We start from the raw sequence: 27,685 nt of genomic DNA, 5'->3' as shown, positions 1-27,685 counted from the left end.
TAGGGAGAAAGTGGGAAGAGGAAGGGAACTTGGACAGGGAAAGTTGCAATTGCGCATACAAACACGTCTTCCAGAGGTGCTTTGGGAAAGAATTGCATGATTCTGTTTCTGTGTGGTGGCTCCCTCTCCATTGTTGGAGACTTGAGAGGCAGAGGGCTGTGGGCAGCCCGCTTATAATCTTGTGTGAGTGCATTCAAGGTTTTATGTTTCAATCAATACTTGGAAGAGTTGGTTTATTGATTTTTGTTAAAGCGGCCCTGACCCACACTTGGCGAAGTGGAGAAAGGCATTTGAAGTGAAAATAGGCTATTTCTGAAATGCTTTGCCACAAAAAGTACTTCAATGCTTTAAAAGACTTGAGAGGCAGAAGGCTGTGGGCAGCTCGCTTATAATCTTGTGTGAGTGCATTCAAGGTTTCATGTTTCAATCAATACTTGGAAGAGTTGGTTCATTGATTTTTGTTAAAGCTGCCCTGACCCACATTGTATCGAAGTGGAGAAAGGCATTTGAAGTGAAAATAGGCTATTTCAGAAATACTTTGCCACAAAAAGTACTTCAATGCTTTCAGCAGAAGCAGAGTCATTGGCAATCAAACACGGCCTCCGCTGTGCTCCCGTTCCTTCTTGAATGCCTTGCACTGCGAAGGCTACGGCATGGTGGGGCATGCCCACAACGCTCCGCCTTTCTGAATGTCACCGTGGCAGTTCAAATGGCGCAGTTCAAACTTCATTTTGAATGTTGACGTAGACGCCACGACTTCCACCTTTGGTGCTTACGATGCGCTAAACATAAGCCAAATGCGATTGCCCTCGGCAAGCCACAGTACGCTTTGCCAGTGGGCTCATGGCGGCACCCCATGGGCGCCGCAGTATCTATGCCATGTAGCCAACCGCAACTTGATGTCGGCTATCGGCCACTAGCAGCCACCTAAGGGAACATCGAAATAAAGTGTGCGATGACGAAATAAAGCATCCACGAGAGTGAGGACAGGGCCTTCTGTTGAGAAGAGAGCATTTGAGAGAAAGGTGACTTCGCGATCCGCATGCGAGCTTTACGCTCTGCGTATGACAGCAAAACTTGGCTGAGATGTTCACAGCAGCATATGCTACCTGCGGACTAGGTTATTTTACGAAGCTTGAGAGCTGGTTCAGTGCCCCTTTAATGATTTAAGCTCAAAGCAAGAAATAGTTTGAGTTGCTCTAGAGGACGGTCAACAACGCTGAGTTTCCAAAAGGACTCCCAACAAACTTGGCAGTAAGCGCCACGAGGTGTTTTAACTGCTTTTTATTTGTATGAAATTGTGAGCCTTCTGCTGTGGATTGTTAAGTGACCATGGAGTCACTGCTGTTTGTCTCTGACACAAGCTTCTCTTCTAAAACAGATGGGTGGGTGCAGAAGTTGAGCAAAAAAGAAAAGAAGATACGCCGCAAGGGAGAGGAGAAGACCAACGTCTCGGCTGAAAAGAGTCAGGCCAATGCACCGGCCAGTAAGTATCTGTCACTTGATAAATTTTTTGCTTAGCATAACGAAAGCACAATAATTAGGAGCGTAGCATTATGTACAACTTTCAGATGCATCTTTAGGGCCCAGTTTCTCAAAACTTCTGCATAGGCGCCTTCCATCGTTAGGCATCATGGTTGTGACCTCTCACAATCATGCCAAACGCTAACTTGAGTGGCGGCAGGGGCCCAAAACTGTCAACTGGGGAAACACTCTTATGTGAAAGAACTATTGTGGTTACAGGCCTCGGGGCTTTCGTTGGTTAGTTTCCTAACGACATATATCACCTACTTGAGTGGAAGACGTAGCAACGTACCTCAACTCGAAAGTGAATGCAGAAGTGTCGCAACTCGGTTTTTAAGTTTTGCATTTTAGATTATATACATGGGTTTTCATTCACGCTGAATACATTGCGTGGCACTAAATACCTTGCGTAGCGCATTCCACTACTTTAACTCATGCATGTTTAAAGGAAGTGCAACTTCAGATTGTGCGTAAACCTTCCATAAACTGCACATAGTGTAGAACCCAGTTAGTGTATTTTCCATAGGGCCATGGAAAATAAATACAACAGTTGGGAAAACGATAGGGCCTGGAATACAGTACATGCGAGTCTGCGGGCTCGAATTAGAATACAAAAACGCACTAATGCAGTCGACACCTGTTACAAGTCTACACACAACATAATTTTGGATATAACGGACCATACTTCTCACTCAGTTTGATCTGCCTATAATATTCCTGCAAGAAGTTTTGCTTTTAACGGACCAGATTACAATGGGCAAAATATTGGCCAAATTTTGTCTAGATGAAGCATATACTACAACATACTCCACTGTGGCAGTTGGGATTTGAGCATTGCTTGCCTTTCTGGGCCCAAGTTCACCCAAAACAGCGTTCAATTCTTAAATCACAGTTTCGGCTGTGTTTGGTTCTTTACTCCCTCTACAATGTGGCACTACGCTGCATGGCGTTAAGCATCGCGTCTGATTGATCAGTAATGTTGCCGACATCTGCAGCCGAAGAATCCAAGAGTCCTGCCACCAAGCGCAAGAAGCAGTCGAAAGAAGCCGATGCTAAAAAGGCTGAGCCAGACGTTGAAATGCCCGAGGAGCCTGTTGCCACTGAACCAGTTGCTGCAGCTGATCCTGAGGTGAGTCATGCTCTCCCTCCAAATAAACACATGTATTTGTTTACCCCATGGTCTTTCCTGCTGCTGTTGTTTGCAGTACACATGCCATAGAGGCTTTCAAGGGACACTAAATAGAAAAAAAAAAAAAACAAGCTGAGCTTTATTAATAGCTTCTAAATACCCCCCCCCCCCCTCCCAAAACAAAGCCACACTTACCATGACAGGACATTTAGGAAGCTAAAAGAGATGCAAGAACGAAAAATGGGGGGCACCTGCTTTAAATTCTTGCGCAAGATCGCCATGACGTCATGGATTTTGTTAACATATGCATGGGCCTGGTTAATTTTTTTATTGCTAAAGTAGGATTATACCCCGTCTTAATGATGAAAAGACTGAGCTTGGCAGGTTTCAAGAACTTTTACTTTGCGACTACGGTCCAAATAAGAAAGTAATACTTTGAAATTCATGATGTCACTGTGACGTAGCGGTGCTGGTGTTTCGGCACGAAATTCAAAACAAGGAAATTTCATCTTCATTTTCTCTTCTAATAATGAACTTTAATAATATATGGTTCTGAAAGAATACCATATCAACCTAAACCAAATTAATGTTCCTTTAATAAGGTGTTTCTGGGTCCTTAACCAAGAAGCTCTTAAAAATCTTTATTATTCATGTTATGGCAGAAAAGTTGTGGTTATGTGTAACCTATTTCATATATGAGGTCCACATTTGTTTGTCTCATTTGGTTCTAATAGTATTGTGATAGTTTCCTTTGCTTAATTTTCCTGAAAAATTCACAACACGTCAGTTTTCAGCTTTGCTAAAAAGAAGGTATTGGTGGCTTCTGCAGTTTTTTTTTTTTTATGCAATAAGAACAATGTTAAATAACTATGCCTGCCCGAAAACAGTAGTTGCAGCACTTCAATGTTGACACTCAGAAGAGAGTTCCTCTGGAATTTCTGTTTAAAATCATAACTCCTGATGTTACCTGAAGCGCAGTGGCCTATAAATGCCGGTGTCAGCCATTGGACACACATGCGTTATTGACAATTTTCGAGTGAACAGGGAAGCCACGGCGGTTAATATGTCCTACCCATCCCTTGTGAAAACTCTTTTGTCAGACGTCAACCTCCAAGGGTGTAACCACAGCAACCCATGGAAAAAATAAAAAGAGCAATAGACCTGAGCATCGCTGCCTGCACCAACTCGCGCTAGGGTAACCAATGGGCTGAAGGCGAATAGGGGAAAGTAAACATTGGCACTCTTCTTATTTTGTTTTCATTCATGTTAGGACTTTCTCAGAAAAATTATTTGAGAATGTATTGGTTTTACGGTTTCAAGAAAGGTGGTTGCAGGGCCCCTTTATATTTATTTATTTAGGAATTCCTTACAGGCCTTTGTGCTATTGCTCGCTTACTGTTCTTTGTGATACTTTATTGCCACATTTTGCTAAAAATTTTGTGACAATATTTCTTTTTGCCAAGTGTCGGGAAGTATCCACCTAAAGCCACGAACTGCTTCAATATTGCAATACAAAACATTGGTAAGGAGAGAACAATAATATATTGCATTTAACAAATATGACACCACCTATCGCAAATAAAAAAGAAGTGTGGTGCATATCACCTGATACTACGCCAGGGTGTCATCACTAGCCTGGGAACTCTCTCCTGGTATACTTGCATTGCTTGTAAATTTGTTTACACTCACATTTTATGCTATGCTTTGAGCAACATCTTTCGCTTCACATGTTTCTTTGTATTCTTGTAACACAATACAGTTGTAGCGCAGAAAACATTGAAGAGGTCACTGGAATTTTATGAGAGCTACATCTAGACAAATGTTCTCATGGAGCATGCTAGGCTCTCTCCACGCTCGTTCAAATATCTCTTGTAGTTCAATTTATGATCTACGTAGGTAATGCAAGTGTTATGTGCCCCTATACATGCCCCTAAATTCCAATCATGTGTTTACACAACTCTTAATAGGTTGTGCTTTCTCTTCGCAGTTCACACTTTATCGAGACATTGTAAACAAGGCAAGTGACAGTTTTATCTGTCATCAAATGGCTGTGAGGCAGACCTAAGTACCAAATGTATTAAAATTATCAAGTGCACATTTAGGTGGCCCAGCTTGCATGGGTTTGTGTTGTAGGTCTGCAAGCGGTCTTCCTTTGTTTTTTGTGTGTGTATGTGTGTTTTAGATGCCCGTGATTTGCACTTGTTTATTTTCATCTTGTATTTCTTGCTCGTCCTGTTCTAGCTGCTCTTCTTTCTGGGCTCAAGATGATGTTGCATTCATTTTTCTCTTTAATTTTGTGTATCTCTGGAATTACATTACTGTCAAGTTTCTGGACACTGTCTTAGGATGGACCTGATTTCATCTTGTTTTGCAGTTTCATGCCTCATTGCTCTTTTTTTTTTTTTAAGTGTTGTTGTCATGATTTCTCATTACTTGTCTTTGTCCTTTGTCTTGCATCTTGACTCCAACTTCCACAGCCCTCTTTGATATGAACCATTATTGAATCACATTTTCTTTAATAGCAAGCCAAAAAAACGTGATTGCTGGCTGTAGTGACAGCAGTGTTCTTTGTTCAACGTCTAGGAACATCCCAAGGATCAGAGGAACAAAAAGAAGCCAAAGTCTCCTCCTACTGAACCAGAGCCTGTGAAGAGCCCGGCCAAGAAGGAGTCAGCTAAGAGTGAGAAAGCGACATAACATCTACCGAAATCACCCCAATTCTAATGCGTACAAAGTTATTGTGGGTTCAAAGTACAAAACTAATGTGTGCCAGATCTAACATGCACCAGATATTATAGTTAAAAAAAAAGAATGGATACCAGAAAAGAAACTTGTGGGAATGTAAATTTGTCCACACTTAGTGTCCATCATCATCACTGCCAAACAGCTCTTTATTGCTGTCTTGTCTTCTGTGTGGAATCCACCGAGTTTTATAACTCCACCTTTCTTGAATGTCTCTGCAACTGTCGCAGATGAGATCGTGAGCCATGCCTCGACTAACCACTTTGGCAGTTTGTTCTGTAGCACGCACGAGTCCCCAAAAATGTCAAAAGTATGTGATGCAGCTTTGTTGTCCGTCAGATAACCATTTATTGGTTAGTGAACAGTTACATTAAATTTTTCTCACCTGTGTTTCATCTCACCTTGTTCTGCCTATTCTATTCCTTCTTTTTTTTTTCTTATTTAGTCTGTTATGTCACACGGCCCAGGCATAGCTATGAGTCCGCACCAACTTGCCCACCTTTCAGTTATTGTGCAACTATGCAATTTCATTTAACACATGTATTTTCCTTGTTTCTTTAGAGGACGTCACCAAGTCTGAGGATGCTGCATCAAAAGCCAAGGGAAAGGGTGGCAAAACTGACAAAAAACAGGCCGAGGATTCAAAGCCCAGTGATACTGCCAAAAAGGCTGCAGCACCACAGGAGAGCTCACCTGCAGGTATTTTCTCAACCTTAACATTGCGTCTTGTGTTCTGTGCATACGAAGGTGTCTAACCTCGAGAAAGCACAGCAGACTGTAGCAGTTCACAGTGAGAATAATGATGACATAAGACACAGGTCAAGGCTTGCATTCGTGCACCAAGACATTCCAAGATGGTGCACTGCCTTTGCGGGACAGTGTGACTTGTTATTAGAGAATTTCAGCTTACCTGCCTATATTATGTATACGGTTACCACTTACAGAATATACCATATCTTAGGAGGCTTGTGGGGCAGGGGAGGCAGCGGCATTGACGGCAACATTTTGTGATGCTGCATTCAACTTAATGCTGCATGCATATTCTCATCGAAGGCAAAAAAACACTATGCTGATGATTGTATTGCTGCCAAGGACTTTATGGCACCAGCTAAGTAGCGCATAGCTTGGCGCACCGCAAGTGCTACTGGTCCCACGTGGCGATGTTGGCGTCATTTGTGCACAATTCTTGCTTACAGCATGGTGGAAAGCACCAAAGGAAGCAGAGAGCTTTGATGTCTGTGATGTAGATGAGATTTCCTTGAATTATTTCTCAGCACAATTTTTAAGCAGAAAATTTCATCTGTGTTGAACTGTTTTGCAATTTTCGTGCTGGTTGTTAGGTTCATCTAGTTTGCTCAGGAGTCTGCTTTCGATTCTGCGCGCCGTTCCACACGAGATTAGAAGTACTGAGCTAGTGCACTGTTTGCAGCGGAGCCTTCTGTGAAGCCAGCCAGCAGCCCAGAGACGGCAGAGTCAAAGAGCAGCGAAGTTGCTCCACCTGCGGAGTCCAACGTGGCTTTTGACGAACTCGGTGGTAAGTCTATGAAAGAGATGTAAGAGGCTTCTGGTAAATTCGTATCGTGATAGTTTACTTTTGGAATAAGGGAGAGTGGCTTTCACTCAGGACCAACTCCAATTTTCCTTATTCAAGTGCATGCATGTAAAAATATAAATGCTCTTATTCCCTTAAAGGGATCTTGAACCGCTTTTTATCGAAGTGGAGAAAGGCATTTGAAGTGAAAATAGGCTATTTCACAAATACTTTGCCACAAAAAGTACTTCAATGCATTCACCAGAAGCAGGGTTATTGGCAAGCAAACACGGCCCCTGCTGTGCTCGTGTTCCTTCTACAATGCCTTGCACTGCAAAGGCTACAGCACAGTGGGACATGCCTACAATGCTTCGCCTTCTAAATGTCACCTTGGCATGCTGTTCAAATTTCATTTTGTGTGTTAATGTAGACGCCGCAACTTCCACCTTAAGGGCCTATGACGCGCTAGACATAAGCCAAACGCAGTTTTCCTCAGCGAGCCGCAGTACGCTTAGCCAGTAAACTTGTGGCGGCACCCCGTGACGACTGCAGTATCTACGCCATGTAGCTGACCGCAGCTTGATGCCAGCTGTCGGCCAATAGCAGCTATCTAAGGGAATGGCGAAACAAAGCATCCAATGACGAAATAAATCGTCCAGAAGAGAGCGAGGACAGGGCCCTCTTTTGAAAAGAGCGTTTGGCGATCCGCTTGCGAGCTCCATGCACTACGTACGACAGCAAAACTTGGCCGAGATGTTCACAGCAGCATATGCTACCCACTGACTATGTTATTTCACCAAGCCCAAGGCGTGTTTCAGGGCCCCTTTAACTGCTTAACTCTAACCCGCTTAACTGATTTGAATGAAATATGTTGCAGTTAAGAGAGAAAGCTGAACTTTATTGGCTGTTGCAGTGAAATTAGGTTTAGTGCCTTCTGTTGATTATGGCTACAAAATTTGCTAAAAATTGGCATAGTAAAGAAAAAATAATCTCTCTCTCTCTCCCTCTCTCACTCTGTATATATATATATATATATAAACTCAGTGTGGTTTCATTCAGTGAAGCAGGATGACCAGCGAAGCTTTGTATGTGGGCCGCTTAATGGCGAATTCCAGTTCTGCCGCGGGTCGACCCGACACTTCACTATCTTTGGGATCGGCTCACTTATGGGGAGTGTAGCACCTGCTTGGCTTCTGCTGCGGGTTCGCCCAGTATTGTACTTTCTTAGAAATCGGCCCAGGTATGGGGAGTGCTTAACGCCTGCACCACCTCTACCGCGGGTAGGCCCGGCATTGCACTATCTTCGGGATTTTTTTATACGTGCGGACACGATAGTGGGGAAAGTAGCCCTTAACAGTGTTGCTGTAAAAAAAATGAAGCACAAAACCTGTACCTTTGTGCCCAAAACAGATATTGCAGTTCTGCAAACTACAGTATTTGTTAGAGCATCAGAATTGGGCAAATGCAATATGCTATAGTTTAGAGGTTACAAGAAATTGTCAACATTTTGTAAAAGTCCCACTCACAAATGAGTAGTGTGCTTTAAAGTGGTGTAAAATACATCAGTTTTGTTTGCTTTACATGTCTTAACAGAAGCAGTTTACAGAACTGATATTGTCTTTTATTTCTAAGAGTTGCAAACTTCATGCCTCAGGGCTCTTCTTTTTTTTTTTTAGTTCAGAAAAAAAATTTCCGAAAATCAGTAGCCTAAGTTAGAAATATAGATTTTAAGCTCTCATGTTTTAAATGCTACTAACTTCAAAATCAGTGCAGTGGATGCTGACAAAAATGTTTTCACTGTTCGCATGTATTGGAAGGGTGTTTTGGGGTTAAAGCTGAGCTAAAGCAGCGAGATTCAGCTGTACGAAGTTATTTTACGAGTACTCAGTTGCAGCTGGTGCTTAGCGAGTTCTTTTTGCCTTTTGGCATCCACCTGATAGACCCACGAGTTGTTCTAAGCCATTCTCAAAGGTGCTAACTTCACTGACTACAAGATGGTGGAAAACATTTAAAAGCGTATAGTTTTTCATTGAGCCAATAAGGCAAAGCATAGGGAGAAGGAGCTCACATAAAACAGCAAAGATTATCTAAACCAGATTTATTTACGACAACCACCAGTGTAAAGGCCTGTTCACACTACACGAAATATCCGGCGAGCGAAGCGGATTCGGCCGCTTTTGACGCCGAGGAGGGCGGAAAGCGGCGTGGTCCAGCACCCATTTTTTCCCGCTTTTGCCGCCACCGGAAGTTGCGTTTTTGACGTCGCAACCCGTCTAATCTTAGCATGGCAGCCAGGATGTCTGAGCGACCGGCCTTCTCCATGGAAATGCTCGTCGATAGAATTAAGCAGCACCCCATACTGTACGACAAAAGGCACTTGAATTTCAAGGACATTGCCTACAAAGAGCAGCTATGGGACGCAGCTATGGACAGTCGCGAAACTAAAAAAGAAACTGCCGCGAGATCTCGCTGTCGTCGCGGAAAAGCCAGGAGCGGCGGCAGATCCGTCGATGCACCCGTCAACAGATGAGAACACGCTCTCTTTTTTCCGGCAAGCGAATCCGCTTCGCTCGCCGAATTTTTGTAGTAGTGTGAACGGGTCTTAAATGCTGTCTGTGAATATCATCAGGAAAATGACAAAGGTTGAGTGACTGAATCTGACTTCATATTCAGGCAGGAACAGTGCTAAGGACACGGACAACGCAAGTGCGCATAGAAAGCGACACATTACATTGTCCAACACATTGTTTGTGTCCTTAGCACTGTTTCCACCTCAGTATGAATAACCAACTAGCCAATGCCTTCGTGTTAAGAGTCCAACTTGCCCTTATGGATCAGGGCAACGAAGGCAACGAGGTGGTGGTAGTTCATATCGGCTAGCTGCATTAACTGGTAACTAAAACGACACACAGAGACATGCTTGGCCCTGAAAAGTGCTGTATAACTCATTGCATCTGGTGCCCCTTTTGTGTGTTAGACACCACGGTGGCTCAGTAGCTATGGTCGTAGACAGTATGTGCAGTTCACTAATACGAGCTCTAGCTGTACGATTTATGCTGTGTCACCTGTTGCAGTAGGCAAAGGACTAGTGAAGTTCCCTAATGTGAACTCTTGGTGCAAGATCATTGTTCAATCACCTGCCATATTTTTTTACATACAAGCCGCAGAAATAGCTGCATAAAACAGAGCTCTAGTCTTTTCAAAAACGGTCCCTGTTTGCGGGTGGGAACCTCGTACACATCGTATCTTCAGCCAGCGGCTCTGTCTGCCCCTCTACCAGCGATGCTAATAAAGCTTGGTTCACACGACGGACGCGATCACGGATGAAGCAGTCACTTGCATGTGGCGTGAATCAGATCACTTCGCAGTGCATATGGAGCAGCCCTCGAATGCGCAACGGTGATGGAGAAGCGTGACCAGGCATGGCAGGCACTGCCGTGAAGCCACACCTTAATGCGAAATTTGCATATAAGCCGCATGCCGACATTACTAGCTAAATTCTTCCAATTTTTGGCGTAGATTATACACGCAATAATATGGCATTAAAGAGGGAAGGAAAGGTAGGGAGGTCAACCAGATGCACATTCGGTTTGCTACCCTACATGGGGGCAGGGGTTTAAGGGATGAAAAGAAAGAAAGGAGACTATTAAAACACAAATAGCACTGGTGAAATTCGCTAGTTTGAGCCCTAGGTGTGAGGTCCTTACTAAGTCACCTATTACAGCAGGCTTAGTTTCGGAACTTAAACCATTGTTGCTCTTCCGGGTGCTCACGTAGATGCCTGGACGGAGGCCAAACCCCAGAAAAAGAAGAAGAAGGCCCGCAAAGACTGAAGCTGTGCCCTGCCTTCTTGCCTAGTCGCCCTGGAATCCAGGTGAAGCGACCGTCTGCTTCGACGGGACCAAACCGCCACCGCTGCGTCGAAAAAAGTCCCTGCATGTCTGCTGCCTGTTCACTAGCACCAGCAGCGAGAGCACTGGAGGGACCAATGCAGCGGGTGCCGATGCCCCCGAGCCATCACCTCTTTTCGTCTCTCGTGCAACAAGTGACTCTCTCTCTCTCCCTCGCTCATGTGACTCATGTGATGGCTGGCGAGCCGGGCGAGGTTTTCGAGCTGCCGTCTGTGGTGTCGTCGGGACGGCACATGCCAGAAGTATGCAAATGTGCTGCCACCACACCACACCCCAGCCACATCGTTTTATTAAGTCCCTGCATTTTTTTATCATTATTTTCTCGCGAGGTGTGGTGGTGGTGAAAGAAGACTTGCTGTGTAGCCCTCCTCGTTCCCCTAGGTAATGAGGGACACCAGTGTGTCGAATGTGTTCGTGCCACACTCGCAAGGGAATGCAAGTTTGTGTAGCTTGCCCCTGCACTGGTGGAGACGCTCACTCTGTGTAGTCTGCCTGGGAGGGAGCCTAGAACACACAAGAGGAGGGTGGCCTTTGTGGCAGCCTTTTCCCTCTTTTTGTTTGTTTCTCAACTTTTGTTGTTCCGAAGAGTTTTATTATTGCAAGCAGGCCACTGTACATCCCTGAGAGGATGTACAGCCAATAGTCTTTTAAAGGTCCCCGTGAGCAAATGGATATCTGCGCCATTTGCAAAGGTCAACGCTGCTCAACTTTTTGCTTCTTGAAGGTCTCCTTTTACTTTTTCTCTCTATTCTCGTTATTTTACACTGAGGCTTTTCATTTTTTTTTATCTGGGGAGAGCAAATGCTATATTTCATATGGTTGGTGGGTTGCATTAAGAGTTTTACTTTTGCCATTGTTTATATGGCACTGCCTTTTGCCACTCGTTTTTTTACTCTGACCTCCATGAGAGCACGGTTACGTGGCGGCTTCCACATTTACGTGCCACACTTTTTCACAGACACATGCATATTTTTTGTGCAGTCTCGTTCTTTTGTCTGGGAAGTTCTTTCTACACACACACACACACACATATATATATAGTACTGAAGGAACGCTGGAAGGAGCGATGGTTTTTATGCATTCCTCTTGTGTCGGTACGATTTGAGTTGAGACCATTATGTGCATATCTTTTCCAGGTTACTTTAAACGCTTCGTCTGCCGTTCTTAAACTGCGCCGCACCGACGTCCCATCCCCTGTCACCTGGGAGTGTTGTTTTGGGGCGCTGTACAAGTTGTTAGTTACCGAGAGTCGTTTATAACATAAAAGTGCGCTATGTGATGGCCCGTCAGGTCATGGCATATGTGCAGCACTGAAAAGTGATTGAGAACTTTCTTTCTTTCTTTTTTTTGGACTTGTCTGTACTTGCCAAAAGGTGTCCGCTGCCAAAAGTATGCATGCGGAAACACTTGTAGCAATTTGGCCACCTGTGTTGCTACCAGTGTTTTGTGATCTTATTCTCGCAGGTGCACCCTTTTTGCAGCAGACATGTCTTTCAGTTATAAGTGAGGAAGCGATACACTACCCCACACTTTCTTTTGTGTGTTTCTTTTTACGCTATCAAATCTTATTCCAACACACTGCATGGGTTCTGTCATTGTTGTATTGTTTCATTATTCTATATAAGTTTGCAAGGAGTTGTGATAGATGATTCAGGAAACGAATAGTGTTTTTGAAGTTGCCTCGAACTTTACCCCGTTGTTGGAGAGCAACTTGTTATAATGATTATCGAACACAAAACTGTGTACATAAGGGCCAAATGTCCATGCAAGGACACTTCCCACTGTTGTCTGCTCTCTTTGTAATAATAAAACAAGAGAAAAAGAACTTCTCTCGGGAAAATGGCGTCATTTATTTCGTCATTATTTTGAGTTCATTGCCATTTGCTCAAATATAAGTTCTAGAGTGACACTGCTAATCATCACAAATTGTCCTGGTCGGCTATGATGTCTTGCTCTTCCAATGCCCCAGGCATTGGGTCTCCACACTGCGCAGAGCATAGTAAAAAGAAAATGTGCAGGCTTTCAGAATCCATGTTCTCTGCATATTTGTTTGCAAGAATGCAAGTTGTCATACAACTGTAGCACAGATGGTTACGCAACCTACTCGTGGCAAGTACAGCAATGGAAGCCAGGACAATCGAATTGAAGCATTAACTTTCTTGCCATTTGTCATTTTCAGAATTTTCATGGAAGATTAGGCATCACAATCATGTGAAACTAACTTTTTATGCTATAGAGCAAACTAGTGCAAAGTAGTATAAGAAGATTATTTCCTGACAACTTCAAAGAACGAATAGCATGTTGATAAAGTGCTAAAGAGGAAAGTTGGTGCAGTGGTCTGAACAACATGTGTGAAAGAGATAGACTGCAATGCTATAAAAATTTTGGAACTAATTGTTCACTTAGTTGCAAAAGCTGTGCCGATTCCTTTGTGTTTGTATTGATGGCAATTGCCTGTTCTCGTCCTCCATAGCTTTATTTTAACTTGAGGCAGCCAAAACAGTGCTCTTAGTGCTGACAAGCAATCGGACAATACTGTTGTGAATGCAGATGTAAAGTCCTTGCACATGTCATCATGGCTTCTGAGTTATATCAGCTGCACTCTAAAGGGGGCAGAATGCAAAAAAAAAAGTGCTTGTGGACCAAACATTGGGTGTATGTTAACATGACCCTTGGGTGGTCAAAAATTAATGCTGCAAATATTGCTTCAATGTTTGAGTGGCAGCTAAGTCTATGCAGACCACCTGGCGCGCGGTACAGGTGCGACCACTGATAGCGGGAACACGAGAGGCCGTGGCAGTGCTCCATGGAGCGCCACCAACAGCACCTCATGAAGTCTTGGCAGATGACTCCCCGGGCTTTTCACCCATCACTTTGACTGCGCCGCAAGTCTTCATTGCGGAGCATTGCCATGGGCCCAGTGTTCCCACTAGCAGTGGCCTCGCCTGTACAATACTGTTTGCAAGGTTTATGCTCCCATAATGATGCCAGTGACACACGAATCCCGACAGTTAAAGAAGTACTGACCTCTTTCTTTTCTTTTGGTTGCTGTCAGTGAGGCCTCCATTCCTCAAACACTCAACTGATTAATTATACTATTGCTAGTGTGACAGGTTCAAGACATGCCAAATGGAGTGACGAGTGTGAGAAGTTCAAAACAGATGCCAAATGGAGTGATGCTGCAAGCGTGTTGGGTGGAACTCAGCGGCACGTCTCGCCAATGATCATCTGTGTGAGAAGCTGAGATGCCACTTCGCCAACAGCAGCATGCATATCTGCAGATGTGGCTTGCTGAAGAATGAAATACCACATGCAATCCACGCCAGCACCGTGTCCAACAGTGTTGAGAAGTTGCTTGGAGCACTGACCTGGTTGAGCTTTCGAAACTCGACGAGGCGTGTGAGCACGTGCTCTATGATGTGCTTCGGTTCACCTGTGGCTGTGCCGATGCCTAGTACTTGTCCGCACTGCAGCAGGAAATAGTGCAAGTCCTCATCGGTGCACTTATTAGCAAGCTGGGCCAGACGGCGGCTCTCCGAGCTCAGCTCTTCATCCAAGTCGAACAACTCCAGTGGTGGCCCACCGGGTTCTCTGAAGCAAGGTGGGAAGACCTGGAGAAGTTTGTTTGTCATGAGAGAGCATGGTACAATGTCGGATCATAATATTTTAACCCTTTAATGATGGTGCATACATCATAATATCCCAAGTGGATGCCCTGCCCTGTGAGAAAACCCACCCACGTTTTTGGCATGATTTCATACTTTTTTCCGAAATACCAAAAGATGGCCCACCAGGCGCAGATCAAGTTCAATGCTGCCCGCAAGGCCTTCGCATCGGTCACAGGCCTCGCGTATGTGCCAGGTGGCTGCATGTTGATCTTCCACCCGCCGTGGTTGCTCAGTGGCTATGGTGTTAGGCTGCTGAGCACGAGGTCGCGGGATCGAATCCCGGCCACAGCGGCCGCATTTCGATGGGGGCGAAATGCGAAAACACCTGTGTACTTAGATTTAGGTGCACGTTAAAGAACCCCAGGTGGTCGAAATTTCCGGAGTCCTCCACTACGGCGTGCCTCATAATCAGAAAAGTAGTTTTGGCACGTAAAACCCCATAATTTAATTTAATTTAATGTTGATCTTCCAGCCAGCAGATGTGATTTAGATGAAACTGTTTAAAGACAGCCTCTGCAAGGCATGGGCTGCCATCATCCGCACTGGGCAATAATGCCTAAGGGCACTCTGGAGAAACCCTTGTGGCAAGACGTCGCAAACTTCGTGTCCGAGGCTTTAGCATCTATGTCCGAGGAAGTTGTGGCCCAATCGTTTTAAGCTGCGTGGAAAACCTACCGCCCCTGATGGGTCCGAAGACAGTGAGCTCCACGAGCAACTGGCATCGGCAGTTCCCCCTTCTGCTTCCCTGCTGACCACATCTGACCACATGCGTGACGAGGTCATCAACATTTTGTTCGACAGTGTAGTGACTGTTCTTTTGTAGATTTTGAGGAAGGCTCAACAAGGTCACAAACTAATCTTCACAACCTTTGGTTACAATGTTTTCTTTCTTTCTTCTCTTTTTTTATTGCGATAGCAATTATATGGACACTCCAGGCACATTTCTGGAGGCAACGTTGCTGTGAGGTTCCGTGTGAAGTCCAAGGGTGATAAAATTGTCGCCGCTCGCCATATGCTGTATGTATGAGTGAAAGTATCAGTGAAAGTGAAAGCGAAGCTGAGCTCAATCTCGTGCACACAAGCAGGGAAGGAGCACACTGTCTTCCATCACACGCAAGGCTCCAGGGGGAGGGTAAGGAGGGGGGACACGCTCTACTTTAAAAAAAAAATTGAGAAAAACGAACATAAGCAATGCTATGAAGAAAAGCACTTATAGAGCAGGTCACGGGTACTGGTGATCCGAAATACTAGACACAATATGCTCAGGCTGGTCATTCAAATGTATTACGGGGCAGAGTAATGCAGATACATTAAACAAAGAAACGTTTTCGAAAATATGCTGAAGCTAAACTTCATTATCTAGACAGTGTGACAAGTGCAGAGGGGTGTCTAGTGGTAGTGGATGAGGCCTTGTGTTGTAAATGCATGCACAAAGGATAAAAACCATGTAGTTAAAGTGAATGTGATTAAATCCCCCGTACCTGGTATCACAAATATAGTGGAAAACTAACATCTGTGTACATGCTGAACTGTAAACGTTAAGGCAAAAGAGGAGCAAAGAGAGGCTCTCAACTCATTGCCTTTACCCAAATGCAGAGCTAACCTGCCAGACTGTTGCTCGTACAACTTAACTCTTGATCCTTCCTGCCATTTTGTAGGTTTTTTTTTTTTGTTGTTGTTTGCTTTCCTGTTAAAGGCCATATATATTTCATTATAGTGGTCATAGCCACATTGCTTGAACGTGCATGCACTTGTGTGCGTCTCATTTTTTATTTATGACACCGGCAAATGGTCAAACCTTGGACCAGTGTCTTCGTGCCTGCCGAGAACTTTTGAAATTTTAACTGCATAAATCTAGATGACTGCCAACTTACCGCAGGTTGAAGCGGTGGCAGCGGGCATTCAAATTGTGGACTGATCAGTCTCAGAGGCTCGTGTGGCACACCAAGCTCTTCATAGGCACTGGGTGACAACAAATTAAGGCTGACATAAAGACATCCACTGCAATGGGCACTTACAAAGCCTTTCTTTCTCAGGCACCTTATCCCTGTTTATAACCTATATACCACAGTGTGATATTCCATCTGTCAGCCCTTCTTGATTTTGGATTTCCTGTATAATGGTAATTCATGATGTACATACAGCTGTTTGTTTGGGCATGCATAAAGAACTCTAGGTGTGATGATGTGGACATGAAAGAGAGGGTGCAAACGTGCAGAGTAGCACTCAAGTCTTTACTCATTGCTCTTTTGGCGTGCTTAACATTGTTCCAAATTCAAGCTCGGCGCTTGTTTAAAAAACAAAGTGCTACATAGACTCAACTATGCTTGAGCTGAAGAAATACAATGCTATCAATTCTGTGTAGGCAACAGCACAGGTGATTTTGTACAAGAACAGAATTTCAAGCGTATAATTAGCCAGAGAATTTTAGTTGTTCTTCCAATGGTCACTCCGGCTTAACCCTTTCAGGGCCGATTATTTTCACCATATGCAACCGCTCAGGGTCCTTTCTTTTATTGCAGATTTAAATTCTTCAGAGGGGCCTATTTCGAAAAAAATTTACTGTAACTTTTGTAGGGTGATCTTAAAGTGAGAAAAAAATAATTTGCATTGGAATATATGTACTGTTTATTCATGAATAACAACAATTAAAAAAAAGGAAAGAAACTTATAAGAATTAAGATTTGATGCATTGCTATACGCATAGCTCAAGGCTTAGAAAATGTGCACACAAGAATATTTCACAAGTCTCAAATGTTCCTGCTCTTGCACTAATATTTGCGTCCATAGTGTAATCAAACTGCATAGGTGAGCGCATTCAAGAAAACTGTGTGGTTGTGTGCCCTTAAAAAAAGCAACACGTATGACAAGCTTCGGCTTGTCATACGTTTATATATTCCTTTCATTATACTGATGTTTATTTTTCCCGATTCCATACTAATGTTACTGTATTTCCCCCCTTACACAATGCCTTCTCGAAGGCCTGTAAGGTACATGTAAATAAATAAATAAATAAATAAATAATCTTCATCTTATCTCCAACCAGAGGCAATTAGTTTTAGCAAGTCTCCAAAAAAGGAGACGCATGCACGACGGCATCCTTTGTATGCGCACCCCTGTGAGCAGTAAACAAGTGAGTAACAGGGGGTTGCCTTTTGAGCGATTAGTAATGAGGTAACCATCAGTTTTGTGAGCACAAGAAGCCGAAATCGCCCGTGGAATAGAACCCAAACTACTGCCCGTCTGCACGCACGCCAATGCGCGAGCAGTAGTATATAGATGCTTCGGAGCAAACCGAGCAAACAAATCATGCAACGAAAACCGAGAAAGGGAGTCATGAGAGAAAAATTCCCTGTATTCCCACATAGTGACAGCACATGCCAGGAAAGAAAAAGTTAGGAAATTGGCGCACTTTTTAAACGTACAGACGGTGCCGTAAATATACGGCATCAACCATTTTGGACTTGTTCGCAGCACCGTATATTTATGTCACTGACCGTGAAGGGGTTAACGTTTGTCTTGTGCGAGTAACCAGCGTAAGCCTAGAAGCTAGCCAGTTGCTGTTTTCTGGTCTGTTAATTGTTGTCTCACTTGATAACTGCAGGAAGCATAGAGTTGTCGAGGGTGTACAGCTGTTTGCGGAACAGCTCCATGGGGTCATTGGGCAGTTCCTCCCCCTCTTGAAGGCAGCAGAATGGGGCATCGGCAATCGTGCTCAGTGATGGAATGGGGTTGTAGTCGAACACCTCAGGGTCTCCAGCATCAATGGCATTCAGCTGCACTTGATCATTGGTCAGGAAGTGGAACAACACATCCTGCACAGTAGGTCAGGGAGGAAGGTAAATGCTTGCACGTTAATACCAACAACATTCATGGCTGTTTGAGAAACCTTGGCTACTGCGCTGAATAGGTGAAGTTCATTAAATCTATGTAGCATCAAAATAAAAAAGCACAAAATCAAGAACAAAGGTTGCAATGAAGGACAAACCTGGCACCGAACTCGCAAAGCATTTTATTCGTATAAAATTTTTGTCATTGGCTAGCCGCTTTTGCTAGTAGGTATGTTTGCTGTCACAATTGGTTGGTGATTGGCCTGGTGTATCAACTGGTTGGTGAATATGGGCATTGTTCTTGGTTTATCCCTCTGAACAGCTCTATTTTGATTATGTTACATGTTGCTTTTATTTTTGTTTAGAGCTTAATGAATGCTGAGGTGATTCAATTGAAGCACTTGTTTACTACTCCAAGGCAGACAAAGGGACCTGGGCTTTTTGAAGCAATATATGCTCTGTTTGCCCATACAGTTCAATTCACCGATAGTTTGTATCACACTTAAAAGTGTGGTTGAAATTTCACATAGCTGTTATAATTATACAGCAACCAGCAAGATATGTGTTTTCTAAACATGTGATGCTTTATCACTCTAGCCATTTACTGAATGCCACAAGAACATTATGTCACATTTTAATATAACTCGAGCAAAACTGAATTGTTTCTACTGGTGCATGGTCCATATGTATCTTTAGCAAGCCAAAGAAAGGTTTGTGTTATGGAATATCATTGCCCCTCTCTTGGCCGTAGGATCAGCAGTCTATCTTAGACTGCGATTAAATTGCAAGGCCGGTGGTAGACAATGCGCTCTGTTTACAAGTGACTGCATATGGCCTGGTGCTTGAAGAATAAGGAAAACCGAGATTCTCAATCTTTAGAAGAGGCTAACAAGCAATGAAGCCCATTGGGAAGCATAGGAGAAATGATAAGTAGTTGTAAATAATTAAATATAAGGGTTAAATTTACAATAAAACGACAAAAAATAACTTTGCCATCGGTGGGCTCCCACTAGTGGCACGGCTTTCCACGGCTTCCTATGGTTGGCTTGGCACACAAATAAAAATGGCTTGGCACTGCCTGGTTTGCCCTGTCTTGAGAGACTGTGTGGAGTACCGTTTTCAAAATTTCATTCCAAATTTCAATTGGCAATTTATTGTTGCCTTCACACATACGTACATGCATCAGTTCTTTTTGGTCAGCCTAAGCATGAAGGACAAAATAATGACGGTGTTAAAAAAGAGTTTAGTGCAACTCTAGCCAACGCACCTTGACCTTGCTGTTGTCCTCCTTGTCTAAGTAGTGGTCTGAGAGAAGATGGCACGAGCCGAGAACCACTATTCTTCCTGAGACACCCTGCATGGTAAGAATGCAAGTTCAGCGTTTTTCATACACATGGCCCAAAACGTCAAACTCTTTCTTTTTCTTTAGTTTTTGGCTGTATATCTTTCGTTTTTGGATGTATATCTCACATGCAGTAATTCTACTTACACTAAAAGTTCACCTCCAGAGATTCACCCGACATAATAATAACAGATGTGTGAATGACTATAATGTGCGTGCTGTCCATGTTTCCATTAATCTGTTTAGTAAACGTTGCAAGACCACTTGCTTGACTAAGACTGTTCATTTGTTTAGAGGCTGTCTACAGCTCTGTTGCATGTATAGGTGGAAGGCAATTAGAAAGCAGGAATAATTTTTCCTTTATTATGAAACATGGTGCAGGTCACTATTACTAGAGTGCTCCTACTTGTTTATCCGTGTGCCTTCCTGTGTCCGTGTCTTAGAAAGTGCCGCCCATACCAGTATGCAATTCGAACTTGCCCAGGAAACAGCACTCTTCAATGCCAGATTCTGGGAATCGTCCCTATGTGCATCGCATGCTATACCTTAAAGCTTTATACTTTAAAGCCACAAGAGTGCTACTATGGTTTCTAGAGCCACTCTCGGACTGAGTGGCCATCTGATAGAACTTCTGAATGAGAACCTCCTGGGTGCTCCGCCATAATGCGCTCTGGACTGCTGCAATCTTGCATGAGCCCCTGCTCAAAAACCACTGCAGAAGTTGCGGCACGTGCCTTTTGTACTTGAGCACAACAGTTAGGACAGGAGGTGTTCTCCCCCATAATGACCTGCTTAAAAGTGTAAAAAGGGACAGGTTGGCAAGAAGACAGACAGACAACGTGAAGGACAAACTCTCAATTGATTTATTTCCATAACGGCATGCACCTTATTTATACAGTTAAAAAGAAAAATAACAGCGAAGCAAACTGGACACACAAAACAAGAAAGCAAGAAAGACACAATTTAAAACCATACAGCACACGTCCCCAAGTTCCTTCATCAACATGCGCACCTAAGACATTTAAATATGTTTGTTGTTCTGAACATGCGTTGAGTTTAAATATTCCATTCATTTTAGTCAGAGCTATCGATAGCACTCTTGCACATCTATCAATATGGTGCATTTCAAACGCCTCATCAATTTCTCTTTCCATTTGGTCAAAAGAGCGTGTAACAACTTCAGTGAGTTCACGCTTAATCTTGTCTGACTTCTTGTCACTAACTTAGCTTGTTATGGTTTTAATTAGGCAGCATGTTCCCACCAGCTGGCTCCAGTCGCAGCATTACCCCTCGTTGGAACAATGAACAAGGCAGAGCTGCAGATTCCAGTTTACCTGCATCTTCTACGTGCTTGAACTCTATCCTGTCTCGTCCTTTTATTCTCCCCCCTTTTCTTCTCACTCAGTGTAGTGTAGTGAATTGAGCTCACTCATGGTTAAGCCTTTCTTTTACCCTTGTCTCTTTGAGTGGAGTGTGGGATGTTTACCTTTTGCCCGACGTAGAGTGCACATACGGGACGTGCCACAGGGAAAGAGCAGCCCCCCGTAGACAGGAGAGCCACAGCAGGCTTGGCAACATTTAGCGTGGCACCAAACGGGTAGACAAATGTCAGTCCTCTGCAAGAACAACATCACTGCACTTTTGAAGCGGGCACAAACCTTTGCGTGAACTGATAGTGATAGGTGATAGGTGAAGAGAAATGCTCAGTGCACCAGAAAAACTGCAAAGCACACTGAACCAAGCACGAATAAGTTACATCAGATGATCTGAAAAAGGCTTCAACGCCTGGCCCTCCAGATAAACACAAGAAAGCTGTCCGGCCAGCCACTGCCATGTGTACAGGTGCAGACCTTCATTTGTGGCATGGTGTATTTCGGGCAGACGCAAGGGCCTACAAATGAATTAGGTATGCAAGGCATGTCGTCACTGTGACTAATCAAAATTTATTTGCTCCGTAATTGCAAAGAGTCACTAGCAAATGCACAGAAGATCATCTTAGCATCCTGGCTTTCTTTCAATGAAGTCTGCAGAACCTTGGTATGAAATTACACTACCCTGACATGCTTGTAGAAGCACTTGTTGTTGGGCTAGTTGGTGTTTGCTTACCGACATAATGTGGCACGAAGGCATAATTACAAAGAAGAGACACAGATGCACGTCACAGGCGCTACATGCTTACTGACTGTGAGCAATGCAATACAGTACATCGCAGATTGTGACCGAAGGAGAGAATGTTTGTAAGGCTCTGCAATGACCTCACCGGCTATCACCACTCAAAGTGGAGCCAAGCGCCGTCTCCTCAAGAGCCCTGCTCACAGCTCTGTTGAGGATTCCATCAGAGATCAGTGCTTCTTTTGGATGAGGGTACTTGTGATAGGCTGTCCTCACAACAGCATCTAGTGGTTTGAGAAAAGAGTGTTTTTTTGTAGTTTCTTTTTCCACACACTTGTCAGCTCTGCTACGCTGTATCAAGCAACACAATGTAAAACAAATTTACCCCACCAAATACACAGATGAAAAGATGTCTATACCACCATCGCTTGTCTTTTATTAATGGACCTTTTCAGAAATGAGTGTGCAGCTTTAGCGGCGGCAGCAAGGCAGTATGGGAAGTCAGAGCGTCGTCCGCCGGAGATTCACCTCAACAGTGCAGAGACTCAATGGTGCACGCTCATTTCTGTAAATTTCCATTCTCATTGTTTCTGTTAAGAATTAATAAAGACAAGTAGTAACACTGCCTGGTTAATGCACAATGTGTCTACAAGATATATGCGTTTGTGGCTGCAGAACGTGCCAGCCCAGATTATGCTATGCTAAACCACACAAACATATGTGATCGTGCTCACACCTGTTGACTGCTGCAGAGTAAGGTTAGCCAAAGTACAAGCTTATAACTTGCAAAGTAAAATGAATCATACATGTACTTGCAGGTTCTTTTATTAACCTTTGAGTTCAGCATGCATTCTACTTCATGACAAAGCACTAAGTGGTTTGTGACACTCCAGAATGGTGAGCTGCTTTTTCTTTCATTAAATAGTGTACCTACCGCTGTTGACAACAATGCCGAATTCTTCAAGCAGGAAGTTTATGTTGGTCTGGAAGCGGCGTTCCCCACCTTCACCAAGTAAAACCAGTAGCCTCCCTCCTTGAGTCACAAAGTCTCGCAAGGCTGAAAACTGCAAAGGCATACCAGTCGAGTCAAACGTCGTTATAAAGAAGTCGCATAGGACACAGCAATACCTTCTTTATATTCAATGTTCATTAATGCATACATGCACATATGCTGGCAACAAAAAAAGAAACAAATATATATTTTTGTATTTACTTCACTATATTTGATAATTCATTATATCAAGGTTCAACTGTATATCCTTATCAGAATTGGCACATCTACACTGACATTTACATACACATATACACATGATCAAGCTGCTAGAATTTGCCTGACCTGCAAGGTAATGTGAAACTCAAAACATTGATAAACAATATTTGTGTTCCCTTTTAATGTGTTAGCATTAGGAGTGTCAAAGTAGAAGAAAGTGCATGTGTGCAAAATGTGAAAAGCCAGTCATGTTAAGAGGTAGAGAAGGGATGGGATAGCTTAGAAGAGAATGTGTGTGTGAGCACACGCGCGCGCATATATATATATATATATAGAGTCTTAGGTGCCCATTCGGCGAGCATCAGCATAACCGAGTGAACAAGCACAGCAAAGATGAAAGAGTGAATGTGGAAAGCAGCGGTGAATGATAGACACGAGGAGAAAAGTGAAGGAGGAGAGTGAAGCCGAACCATGAGGTGGAAAGCGGAAAAGGAGGGTGTGGCGAAAGCATGAGAAGAAAGCATAGTATGGTGACGATGGTCACAAAGTGGCACCAGAGTAGCGCAAGTCATCTGGGAAGTCTGTGATGGCTGCTGTTAGTCGTGCCCACACATCACCCACGTGCTGCCTCTCGCAATTTCCGGATTAGTGAGGCAGTAGCACCACAATTCGCCCTGCTTCCAACGTGCCACATGAGCCAATATATCGTGAAATGAAAACATGTATAGAGCTGTGCTCAAATTTCGCATCAGGGGGTATCGTAATCGTCAGTAATTATTATTTATTTTTTTATCAAAGCACCTGTTTTCACTTGGAGATTCTATGCGATTTGAGATTATGTGTGAGCTATCACTGCTCATATGACATTCTGTGCCAACGGTAGAGAGAAGTCCAGTGCCCTTTCTCACTGCAAGAGGAAAACCTCGGATGAAGCAATTCATTGCCATCGTTGAATGTGACCTTGAAGTAATGCAGGGTTAATTTTGCGGCAGAGAGAAAGTGATGACAATAAATTCGAGACACGAAACAAGGCTAACACAAGGTGCATTTTGTTTGTTGACTAGTGAGCTACTACATTTGCACTGTTTCCTTGACATAAGCCAGTGCAGCTTATGGATGTTAACAGCCAATATGCTATTATTTTGCTATTCTAATTTAAGTAGCCGTTTATGCTACATGCATCAGTTGGTCAATATCTGAACTTCAGAGGCTGCTAGGAATGACCCAACGTGAGCCAATATGCTGTCACACTCTGTTAAAACAGCGGCAGACTGGCTCATAAAATGCTGTCAGCTTCAGGTTAAGGAGTTTTGTGTTGTGCTATTTGTAGGTAAGGAAAATGGCCTTTGCCTTTTGAAGTTTACCATACTCAATTTGAATTTGATATCAATACAATGACGATGAGGTTGTTTGTCATTGTTTGCACTGACGAGAGGGTACTTAGTGTTTTAGGAGTATACCACAAAATTTTTGCCTCATTTTCATGCTAATAATGGATAGCTGTCAACTCAGTAATTGTCAACTCAGTATGGATCCTCAATTCCTTGATTATCACAAAAATATTAATAATTAATGCATTACGTTTTAGCGTGACAGCTTAAAACATGCACCAAGTGTAGTGTGGCTTCAGATGTGAAACAGAAGTCTGTTCATATCACCAAAACTCCAATGTAGCGGTCTCATGGTACGAGACATAACTGATGCATACACACACACTATGAACATGCTGCGAAAACAAAGATGATCGTTCAACACCTGACAGGATAACAAGGGAGAGAGTCCTCCTGCATTTAAAAAAGAAGCATACAATTGGAAGGGTCAGTTTGATGGCTTTTAGTGACAATGTTATTATATCACCGTCAACTAATGCATTGAGCTTTAGTTGAGCATTGAGCATTGAGCGTCAACTAATGCTCGTGCTTAAGTTGTTTGCGACACCGCATGAATGCAAACTATGGTTTCGGTGACGTGAACAGTCGCCTGCTTCACGTCTAAAATAGCTCTGCACCGGGAATACAATTTAAACTAGCTGCATTTTAAAAGAGAGTAATAATTTTGATGCACAGCTTGTTTTATACTGTTGATGTCTTGTTTTAACTTGTGCAGAATACTAGAAACCATTGAACCCACCAATCCCTGTGCAAGCAGCTGCATCTATTCATGATGTGGCACGAAGAAGCAAATCCCTCAACCGTGATCTCATCGACCAACTTTCTGCATGGGAGTCCCACTTGTCAGTAGAAGATTGCAACAAAGTATTCCAAGGTGAAAATTAAGCCTTTCCAGTTAGCAGAAATGGTGGGACCCCTAATTAAAACATGGCAGCTCCAGGGCCCACAAGGAGCTCCTCATGATAGGCCAACTGGTAGAGATTTTGAAAGCACCACAAATCAGTTTGTTTGTTTGTTTGTTTGCTTGTGTGTGTGTGTGTGTGTGTGCGTGCGTGCGTGTGTGTGTATGTGTGTGTGCGTGCGTGTGTGTGTTGTGACAATGGCATAGTTTTGCAGCCATGATTTAGGTAAAGTAAGTCTTTCACAACATTAGTTACTAGAAAGATATATTCAAGAATGCATCGTGAATGCACTTTTGCTGCCTTCTAAGGTTACAATTCCGCCCAAGTCTTAGCCTGTTTTTTCTCTGCGCTGTTTGCTTTATTTGAAGATCAAGTGTACTACATTTAGGATGCTCTCAAAAAAAGCTAATTGGTCCCTGTACCTGTTTATAGATATCTTAATACTTTTTTCGCTAAGACAACTTTTTTTTTGCACATTCATAACTACGATTTCTAAGTTCTCTAAAGAAGCTGCACTTACTAAGGACTCACTATACGAGTCATATTCATAGCAACCATACTGGCTCATATTTGTATTTATGAAATAAACCGCTTTTTTCACTGCTCCTTTAAGTATCTATAAGAAATCATGCAAGGATGCATCTGCGTAGAAACAGGAAGCAGCCTTTCTGCATGCTGTTTTATCTTGCTTAATATGTATGCACTCTCCACACACTTGAACTCAGTTCTGCTGCCGTTAGTACTGCATGCAACTGTTTAGAGTGCAGTTTACCTGAGGTGATAGTGGTATTTATGGGCTGTATTCGGTCGTGGAAACAGCATACGTGGCTTTTGCATATGGATCCATGCGTTTTCATACCAGTGCAGCTGGCACATAAGATGCGCATGCAGTGCAACCTACCCATGGCCTGTGGAACAAGGGGAATTGAATCGTATATTTAGTGCAATTTTTCAAACAGACATGCTTATTAAGTGCACTGCTACAGCCGGCATGCATGGTATAGTATGATTATACTGATTCACTAGTGTCACCAAACAATGGTTCTTTTCTGCATGACTCTGAAAATGTAGAACAATTTACAGATATGGTGCTTGAACGTTGAGAATGACTGAACAAAATGAGTGGACCGCAACACTTGTTTAGCCTGTATTCTTAAAAGTAAATGGTCATAATGAAAAGCAGCTTTTTTTCTGCCACACATGTGTAGCGGGGGACATCAGACTTTATATGAAAACCTCCAATAATGTTTCATTACCAACTTTGGTGCACATTAAAGTTGATGAATGCAGACATCTTTTGATCACTAGAAATGCTCATACTTGCACGAGCTCAGGAAAAAAAACTTGTCTTGCAGTTTAAAAAGAAGGTCTCGGAGAAGAATACATAGAGGACAAATACATTTCTTAGTGAACGTTGGGATAACTATTCCGGTACTGGTGCTATGTATGGACAAAAAATATGGTTGCACTGGATTTATTAGTTCATTAAATGAATATCAAGTTAGTATATTTGTGCAATATTACAGTGACATGAAATCAAGGGCTTGACAACAGCTCATCTGGATGGAAATTGGCAAAAGAAAGATACTAACCGCAGTCTAAGTTAAAATTTTACTGTGGTCTTTCTTGTGCTTTTGTAGTGACATGCAAAATAAGAGTTTAACCTTCCTGGATCGTAAACATGGTTAGTAGAGCTAACTACAGCACCTGCGAGGTTGAAACAAGCCTCAACATTAAATGTCTATGCCGCAGATACAGCAGTGCTTCCCAAGGTGGGTACTGGCTAGCTGTAAGTGCTCATTAGCTGAGCTACCAGCTGGCTGGTAGAGGTCTAGGTCTAGAGTACAGCTTCCAAAGACGACTACTAGCTGTGACCTTAGCTAGCTGGAAGATAGACGTCTACTTGCTATAACTGCGTACTCCCTGCTAGCTGAGGTAACGTCAGCGGTGTAAATGAATCCAACCTAAAAACGTAAACACGCCATCTGGCACTTACCTCCATCTCCGTAAACTTTTGTCGTGGACCGCCAAGCACGAGGGCGTCGATGCCGGACAACAGATCGGGCGATATCTGCGTGTTTCCGCTGATGCGACAGGTTTTGTGTCGCTTTAGTTATGACCGACGTGCTTTTAAAGAAATTTGATACAATAAAATTTCGTTACCTCTGGACTTGCCACATGCTTTTGAGCCGCCTCTGTAGCACCTTGTAGCCATCGCTAACGCTGAAAAGCTCGTGCTTAGACGAGTCGAACAGTATCGTGAAAACTTTCTCGCCCATTGATTGCTGGAGCACATGCTCGGAGCGTTCCAACATTTGCGAGTTTCAGTTTTGTTTACACGCCGCTGTCACCATGACAACGCTTTCTGCGACAACAGCAGCGCCACGCGGTGC

At 43.4% G+C, this 27,685-nt stretch overlaps 2 protein-coding genes across 3 annotated transcripts in view; one reads left to right on the top strand and one right to left on the bottom strand.

The window, feature by feature from the left end:
• Positions 1 to 12,677, top strand: part of LOC126527217 (uncharacterized) — an 18,547-nt gene extending 5,870 nt beyond the window's left edge. The window contains exons 4-10 of one of the 2 annotated variants that reach the window (XM_050174972.3): positions 1,382 to 1,486; positions 2,520 to 2,653; positions 4,641 to 4,670; positions 5,237 to 5,333; positions 5,957 to 6,094; positions 6,825 to 6,929; positions 10,704 to 12,677. In XM_050174972.3, coding sequence (XP_050030929.1) covers positions 1,382 to 1,486; positions 2,520 to 2,653; positions 4,641 to 4,670; positions 5,237 to 5,333; positions 5,957 to 6,094; positions 6,825 to 6,929; positions 10,704 to 10,759 — 665 coding nt within the window. In that variant the 3' untranslated portion in view covers positions 10,760 to 12,677. The remainder of the gene's footprint in view (positions 1 to 1,381; positions 1,487 to 2,519; positions 2,654 to 4,640; positions 4,671 to 5,236; positions 5,334 to 5,956; positions 6,095 to 6,824; positions 6,930 to 10,703) is intronic. The other variant, XM_050174973.3, reaches the window with a different exon arrangement.
• Positions 12,175 to 27,685, bottom strand: IFT52 (intraflagellar transport 52). The gene is made up of 10 exons (XM_050174966.3): positions 27,456 to 27,685; positions 27,289 to 27,376; positions 22,724 to 22,853; positions 21,938 to 22,073; positions 21,164 to 21,293; positions 19,603 to 19,689; positions 18,097 to 18,320; positions 16,380 to 16,467; positions 14,206 to 14,448; positions 12,175 to 12,822 (listed from the first exon to the last, which is right to left on the bottom strand). Exons 1-10 carry the CDS (start codon positions 27,605 to 27,607, stop codon positions 12,757 to 12,759), a joined length of 1,344 nt encoding a protein of 447 aa, XP_050030923.1. The 5' UTR covers positions 27,608 to 27,685; the 3' UTR covers positions 12,175 to 12,756.

Source organism: Dermacentor andersoni, chromosome 9 (genome assembly GCF_023375885.2).
Source record: "Dermacentor andersoni chromosome 9, qqDerAnde1_hic_scaffold, whole genome shotgun sequence".
NCBI lineage: Eukaryota > Metazoa > Arthropoda > Arachnida > Ixodida > Ixodidae > Dermacentor > Dermacentor andersoni.
This window is presented reverse-complemented; position numbering and strand designations above follow the sequence as displayed.